Source organism: Bidens hawaiensis, unplaced genomic scaffold (assembly GCF_021521415.1).
Source record: "Bidens hawaiensis isolate Kalapana, Puna unplaced genomic scaffold, B.hawaiensis_p1.1 tig00012594_1, whole genome shotgun sequence".
NCBI classification, from domain to species: domain Eukaryota; kingdom Viridiplantae; phylum Streptophyta; class Magnoliopsida; order Asterales; family Asteraceae; genus Bidens; species Bidens hawaiensis.
Window position 1 is genome coordinate 181,877 of NW_027492034.1, and position 8,923 is coordinate 190,799.

General features: G+C 31.3%; 1 protein-coding gene across 1 annotated transcript; it reads right to left on the reverse strand.

Annotated features, from left to right (window-relative positions):
• Positions 1–1,341: 1,341 nt before the first annotated feature.
• LOC143541436 (UDP-glucose 6-dehydrogenase 4-like) lies at positions 1,342–3,101 on the reverse strand. The gene has a single exon (XM_077034267.1). It carries the CDS (start codon positions 2,975–2,977, stop codon positions 1,529–1,531), a length of 1,449 nt encoding a protein of 482 aa, XP_076890382.1. The 5' UTR covers positions 2,978–3,101; the 3' UTR covers positions 1,342–1,528.
• Between the last annotated feature and the right edge of the window lie 5,822 nt (positions 3,102–8,923).

The window sequence follows — 8,923 nt, forward strand, 5'->3', positions numbered from 1 at the left end:
GCCAACATAGCACCATTAGAAAGCTAATGACAAATGTTGCATTTTTCTAATCCAAGGATTGCAAGTTTCAAAAAAAAAAAAATCTTTTAACTTAAGTGTGAAAGTTATGTCTTTTATCCAAGTTTTTAATCAGCATTACATATTGATGTTTGTAACTTAAAAAAGTAACAAAACTGTAATTAGTTTTTTTTTTATAGTATTATAGAAATTTGTTTTTTTATTTTTGTGTGATAAATTATATTGACTAGAAATTTAACATAACAAATGTTTGTACCATAACTAACCGATCCTTTATCGATTGAATCTGCGTTGTGTCCCCGCCTTTGCTAGTATATCGGTAAATCATGTTAATCAATATACTTTTTACAAATTAAAATATAAAAGAAAAAAGGTAATATTTTTAACACACACGGAGTTTGTAAACCACAAAATATATCATTTATATAGGATATAAATTTGGGTTATAACTTCTATATATTAAAATTTTGGGTTTAATATAAACGAGCCAACTTATTTTGGCTCGGACTCGACTCGACTCATTAAATACCAACTGAGGCAGACGCTAGTTTCTAAATCACCGTAAATTTTATGTGTATTGTAAGTTTGTAACCGTGAACGGTCCTCATACATTTAGGTCTAACCCACCCAACCAAGTCGGATTGTTGTGTCGTTCCAGAACCATAGTTATCGGTTCGAACCATAACAGTCAAATCCGTTGAACCACACTGTAAACACCTAATGTTTCTGCATACCAAATGCTACCTAAGGGTCTAAATAAACAAAAATCAAAAGAGTTTAATTACCAGTTACTTAATATAGGCTTTAACTGCATCATTCAAAACCTTTGATGCACGGAAACGCCGATTGGGGTTGAGTCCCCGTCCCGGAGACGACCTGGGGACGGAAACGCAGCCGAAATGCGTCGGAAACGTCTCCTAAATGAATTCGGTTAATGAGGACGGGTCCAAAACCGTTTCGGGGACGTTTCCATAGAGCCATATGCTGCTACATAGTACTTGGCAACCAAATAGTTTGCATCTAGTCTTTAAAACCGTTTCACTTGTTTGCATCTAGTCTTTAAAACTTTTAAAATTTTACATAAAAGGTTTTTTTTTCAATCTAGTCTTTCTAGGTTTTTATATTTTATTTGTAACCCTAGGTTTTAAAGTGACGTATTTAATTCTTAAACAATATATATCTATTTTGGAATTTGTTTAATATATTTTTATGTTTTAATCGCCATACCCTTGTCATACCCGTATCTTGGATTTTTGCTGTTCCCGTATCTTCAACGTCCCCGTATCCTGGTCACTTACCCGTTCCCGTGGTACTTAGTTCAAAACATAAGCTAATCCAAGAACCAAAAAGAAAAGTCACAAGCATCATCATCGTACTCATACTCAGTAAATATAACCACAGGAAGTTAATCTAGCTAAAAATGAAAAGTCACAAACAAAACACTTGACAAATAAAAAGAAATATAACCATAGGAAGTTAATTTAGCTAGTAGTAAAACAATAATCCATCTTCAAGCAATGGCAGGCATGTCCTTTAGCCAAGGGTCCAATGGCTTCCCAATAGAATAAACAATAAACCCAATCTCCCTTAGCTTTGCAACATCTACCACATTCCTACCATCAAAGATATAAGCCGGTTTCGGCATGTTGTTATATATCTTTTGGTAATCAAGACTTCTAAACTCGTCCCACTCAGTTAGAATACATATCGCGTGTGCATCTTTAGCAGCTTCATACGCGCCATGAACCACTTTAACACTTTGCTTCACCACATCCTCAGATATATGGATAGTCGACGCGGGTTGGTCCCAATGAAACTTAGGGGTTGATAGATCCTTAAACATTTGTGCTTCGGGTACTTGCGGATCATATATAACTAACTGAGCTTTATCAGATAACAAACCTCTGCACACGTCAATTGCAGGCGTTTCTCGTGTATCACCGGTATCCTTCTTAAACGAGAATCCTAATATCGCAATCTTCTTCCCTGACACCGTGTTAAACATGGAAGAAACGAGTCGATTCACAAACCGACTTTTTTGGTAATCGTTGATCTTTATAACTTGTTTCCAGTAATTAGCCACCTCCAGGAGCCCGTTACACTCACAAATGTACACCAAGTTCAATATGTCCTTTTGAAAACACGACCCACCAAACCCGACACTCGCGTTAAGAAACTTTGACCCGATCCTCGAGTCTTTACTAACAGCGTATGAAACTTGAGTCACGTCCGCGCCTGTGGCCTCACATAATGCTGACATTGAGTTAACAGAAGAGATTCTTTGTGCCAAGAAAGCATTAGCTGCAAGTTTTGACAGCTCTGCAGACCAAAGATTAGTGCATATAATTCGGTCCTGTGGGACCCAGTGCGCGTAAATATCTTTTAACGTTTCGATAGCTTTCAACCCACTCGTGGTTTCTTCACGACCACCGATTAGAACCCGGTCTGGGTTGAAAAGATCAGTGATTGCAGTACCTTCAGCAAGAAACTCGGGATTTGAAAGGACTTGAAACTTAATGCCTTTAGTGTTGTGAGTCAAAATCTTTTCAATTGCCTCTGCTGTTCTAACCGGAACAGTTGACTTTTCAACTACAATCTTTGAAGATTTGGATACATCGGCTATCATGCGCGCAGCGCTTTCCCAATACGTCAAATCGGCTGCTTTTCCGGCTCCAAGACCCGAGGTTTTCGTGGGAGTGTTTACTGATACAAAAACTATATCTGCGACTGCAACATGTTTCTCAGTTTCATTACTGAAGAATAAATTTTTACCCCTGCATTTTTTCACCACTTCATCGAGCCCAGGCTCGTAAATAGGGAGTTTATCACTGTTCCATGCTGTGATTCGGGGGACCGAGATATCAACAACCGCCACCTCAACTGATGGGCATTTGTATGCAATGACAGCCATTGTTGGGCCTCCGACATAACCGGCTCCAATACAACAGATTTTCACCATTTTTGTTTATTTCTTCTTAATGTACCTCCTGAAACATAAGAATACAATGATGATCATGTAACTGGTTGTATAAACTTGTATGCATGTGATCTAGACGTGTGTCGCTAATTGTGTTTAATGATAGTTTTATAAGACGGATGCAAAATTACGGTTCGGGTTCGGTTGGTTTTGGACTTTTGGGTTAAAAGAGAACGAAAAACTAAATTTCGGTCTTTGAACTTTCGAAAACCATTCGGTTTCGGTTTTTTCGGCTCTGTTATTAATTTTGGACCAAAGTAATGAAGTTGGCCCTAAATGATTTTGTTAATTAACAACTAATTGGTTTTACACAATTGAGCTAAAATATTTAAGTTATCCATGTATTGTACTCTTAAAAATTAGTTAAAATAAGAAAAATAAAAATATACGAACTCGGTTCGGTTTGGTTTTTTCGGTTTCTATTACATGCAAAATCAAAACCGAACTGTAAGTTGCGTTTTTACTTTTTTACAAAAAAACATAAAAGCAAACTGTCAAGTTTTGGTTGCAGTTGGGTTTTTTTGGTTTGTTTTTCCCAGTTTTGGATCGACTTTCCGGGTTTAATGCACATGGATCAATTAAATAGAATAGTCACATACAAAATCAGAATGCAATTACTGTAAACTCAAAACCTAAGCAAAAGATTCAAAAGCCACAACCTAAAAGAGATTGTTATGATCCAGATCTAGCATTGTTACAACTTAACCCAAAAGTTGCATATTATTAGCAACAGATGAAGCATGCAAAACAATCAAAATCAGTAATTTACCAGACCAGAAGATTAAGCGACGGCTGCAAAAGAGGCGGCTAGGCTAACAAATCAAAGATATTAATTTGTAAAACAAGGGCTGACCTAATACAAGTAGATGAGAGAAGAGATCAAAGAGGTAGTTAATATGGCAGAAATTTAGGAGAGATAGATACATACATACACAAATTAAGCGGTTTTTTATTATTATTATTATTATTTTTATTTTTAATATAGAAATACATTATATATATCCATATACACACATTTCAAGAACTTTATTTAAACTAAAGCATTATTGATTCTTAATAGACTATAATTGCGATTTTAATTTTTAGTATTTCTTGGAAATTAAGGGGGTTTATTTTACCTTCTTATTACTTATATAAGTCATAAATTATAACTTATAAAGTTCTAACTGATGACTTAAATACTCATAAAACCTAATCTTTTCAAACATCTTATAACTTATAAGCTATAAGGAGGAGGTATATAAAGATATCAAACACCCTCTAATTTGTTCTTATTTTAACTTCCAATTCATGTTGGATATTCACAAGTGTCAAACAATTTGTTGATAATGTTGTAAATTTAATTTTATATAGTGTTTTTCAAATGCATTTAAATTTTAAAATGTCTTGATGAAAAAAAATATATATATATATATATATATTTGAGGCAAGTGGGCAACTGATTCTTCGATTTCCTGTTCATAGTATTTTGAAGAATATATGAATATGGAGAGTATATGAATATTCCTTATTCCAATGAGATTGTATCTTTTTTTTGAAGGTGTGAGCAACATTTATCTGATAAATTCTTCGTTAAAATCGTTTTAAATAATTCCATTGGAATAAAGAATTAGCATGTAAGTCGCATCCTAATCCTAGTGATTTCCCAATCAACTCGTTTTTTTATTATAAAACATTTAAGGCTGTAACGTGAGATAACTAGTAAGAGCTATTTATTACGTCACATCACTATCAGGTAAACAACGAGGCAACAACTGTGTGTTAACTTGGTTAATTAATAACGAAAAAAAATTAAGGAAATAAATGTGTATGTTTCCACGTGAGTTATGAGTTTGAAGTGGACCACACCCATTAAAAGAGGATAACGCCACCATGAGAACGGCATTGGAGGGTTAAAACGTATGCTCCTGCAATGTTATCGGTGGTGTTGTGGTTTGACGCCTGTTTGGTGACATGAATTTTGGCGTCGTGTTAAAGCCTCCACAACTGAGAGCAAAGTAATGATATAGATTAATATTCCAATTCCAAGAAGATGAACTTAACTTCCTATTGACAATCAAGTAGTTATAGACTCCGATTTAAAGGTTGCACTAGATCTCGAGTCGACTCATTCATCTTCTTGATGAAGAATAAACCAAGAATGTTTATAGATTGTTTTGACATTACAAATAATTCTTGTTTCAACTTACAACTTTACTTTCAAAGCTAATTCATTTTTTATAATTTCATTACTTTTTAGGTTGAATATATACAGGGCCGGTTCTGAGGATTTACATGTCCTGGTCGAGACAAAAAAATATGTCCGTGAACCTTAACGTACCAAGTAATGTAAACACACTTTTTGTACGCCGATTAAAGTTCTAGCGATAAACATAACAATTAGAAAAATCATGGTATTAGAATGAGTTTATGATATACTGAATAGGCTAATAGCTAATGGATTTGTGAAGCTCTCCTAACATTTTCTATAACAAATTGGTTAATCAATTCTTCATATATGCTCTCTAACATTCCATTCTCGATAGCTATCATCGCCAACCAATTGTTGGGGCATTGTGGATCGTAAATAAGATGTCAATAACTATAATTTCGAAAAACTTATTTATGCAGATATTACCGTGACTGCTGGTGTTCGAAGTCGACTTTTCTGTTATCCCGCCTATACGTTTCTTTTATTTATTTAATTAACTTATATTGATTAATTAAAAGTACTTGGCCCTTTTCAATTTTGAGTGGGCCTATAAGTCTTTAGGTAATTTTAAAAAAATCGGTCTAAAAGGTGTTTGAGTGTTATAAAAATAGTGGGATTATAAATATTCGGGTATTTTACATATATAGCATCGTGAATTTTTTTTTAAATTGTGCCTCCGAAAAAAATGTGCCCCGACCAGTCGCCCGCTTGACACACCCCGAGAGCCGGGCCTGAATATATAGATTACTAATATATTGAACTATATATATACATATATAGTTTATTTATATTTTGGCCACATGATTATATAAATCTATAAAAAATATAAAATCTTTTTTATATAAATACTATAGGCCATGATGCAGTGCCATCAGATCTTCGGTTTGGTTCACCCTTTTTTAAAACCAAGTTGCCATTAGGTAACCAACTTTACGATATTTATAACAAATGTTAGGTATGACTGAACTTAACTCTTTTCTTTTACATTACCGTTATTGTTTTAACTTTTAAGTGAGTAGCTTTTGCTAGGGGTGGACATGCTCGGCTTGTTACAAGCAAGTTTTGATTTTCATTTTTTCGCAAGTTAGTGATTTTGATTAATTCACATTTCAGTTATAAATATAAATGGTTTGTTAAATGACAAGAAAATTTGGTTAATTAGACCAAGCGTACTGGGTGACAAATTGGAGTGACGAGGGGCGATATTGGGCGAGAAACCCCCACCCCCCCAACCACCCCGGGATAAGAGGGGCGAAAAGGGGGGGGGGCACATGAACTTGTCGCCATGGTATGTTTGTTGGTTAATATTATATTGTATTAGTATGTGTGTGTATAGGGGATGGTTTATGAGAGAAATGATATTACTGCAAGAAATGCAATAAATGAATTGGATCATTAGTTTTATTTTAGGTTTTAAATGCTTAAAGATAAATAAAGAAAATATGAATGCATTCTTTATTTTCAATTAATATAACTAATAAACCATAATAATTATTTATTCAATTAAAATAAATAATCAAAATTATTATAATTGGAAAATATTAAGAATTCATTTATTTTTATAACTTTTTTTTTCTCTTGAATTTTTATCTTACACAAGTACAATTTATTCATACATTAAAATTTTTTTATATCCAAAACCAATTTCTTCCAACTCAATATATTAATAGCCACCAGCACGTAGTTACATAGTGATGAATAGTACAAAAAATTATCTTACACTTGTTTGCATTAAATATCAACAAAAAAAAATATACAATCTACACAAAAACATATAACCTGTACTTGTTCTAAAAATAAGAAAACATATAACCTACACAAGAAAAACATATAAGCTGCACACAAAATTCAGCATCAATAAAATACACGCGCACATGAAAACGTATAACATACACACGAAAAACTATAACCTACACACGAAAATTTTATTCTACATAAATACAATTTATTCATATATTAAATTTTTTTCTATCCAAAATCAATTTCTTCTAACTCAATATATCAATATCAATCAACACGTAGTTACATTGTGATGAGTAATATAAAAAACTATCTTACATGTGTTTGTATTAATTGTCAATAAAAAATATACAACCTGCACAAAAACATATAACCAACACTTGTTCTAAGAATAAGAAAGCATGTAACCAACACAAGAAAAACACATAAACTACACATGTATAGGATATGTGTATCTTTGTGTAGTTTATATAATTGTTGATGACGAATCACATATGTAAGTTGCATGCGCTTTTGTATGTTGTATGTTTTTATTGCTCAAAACAAGTGTAGGTTATATAATTTTGTGTAGGTTGTATATTTATTGTTTATATTTAATAGACACATTTGTATGATAGTTTTTATTATTATTTATCACAATAATTTTTCTAGGTATATCAATTGAAAAAAAAAATATTATGTTTTGATATTTATTGTTATAATTGTGCGTTGATATATGCTAAGAAATTGAGTGGAAATAAATTGTTTTTTTTTTAATATAAATAAATGGTATTATATGAATAAATTGTATCGGGGGTAAATAAATTATAAAACTAAATTAATGTTTTTATCTTTTTAATTATTATAGTTAAATTAGTTAGGTATATTAATTAAAGAGAGACTTTATTATGGTTATATTAGTTGTATTAATTGAAGAGAGATAGTGTCTTTATTGTTGCATTTACATCTTTTTATTTATTGTTAAACATTTAGAACATAAAATAAAACTAGTTGTTCATATTCATTTCTTGCATTTCTCACACTAATATCATTTCTTGTCTGAACTTAAGCCCATATATATATATAGGATCTGGATCATGTGAGAATTTATTGGGAATTGGAAACTGTGAGAATTATTTTGGACCACAAAAAAACCCAAAAATAAATAAAATCATAAAACAAAAAAAATACAAAAATAAAAAAACTAAAATAACCCAAGTTCTTATTTATCATCCCGGTTTCTAAAAAAAACGTAAAAAAAAATTCTCGGTTTAGCTAAATTATACATACATGTATAATATGTATATATATATATGTACACATATGTTTTTTTCCTATACACATATGTATAATTTAAGGTAAATAATAATATACATATGTGTACATTACATAACTAGAGATTAAATGAAAGTATACATATGTGTATAGGTATAATACGAATTAAAAAGAAAAAAATCGTTTTTTTTATTATACATATATGTATAATATGTACACACATGTTTTTTCCTATACACATATGTATAATTTAAGGTAAATAATAATGTACATATGTGTATATTACGTAACTAGAGATTAAATGAAAGTATACATATGTGTATAGGTAAATACGAATTAAAAAGAAAAAAAATTCGGTTTTTTTAATGAAACCAGAATGAAATATAAGAATTTTGGTTTTTTTACTTTTTTAAAATTTTTGTTTTTTTTTTGTTTTATAATTTTTTAAATATTTTTTAGAGGTTTTTTAGTGGTCCAAAATGGTTTTCAAAGTTCTCAATTTGCCAATGGTTCTCTTAGGATCCTTACCTTATATATATATATATATATATATATATATATATAGAGAGAGAGAGAGAGAGAGAGAGAGAGAGAGAAAGGTTTAAATAAAAATAAATAGTTTTGTAAGAATAGTAAGAACTGATTAAATGACGACACGTGACATAGTTCTTAACTTACACTAAAGGGTATTAAGGTAATTTTATATTTTCATTAAAATTAATTAATTTTTTTAGATTAAACCG

What these genes read in the sequence shown, in the direction of transcription:
- LOC143541436 (XM_077034267.1), bottom strand. Translation starts at nt 2,977, where the DNA reads ATGGTGAAAATCTGTTGTATTGGAGCCGGTTATGTCGGAGGCCCAACA.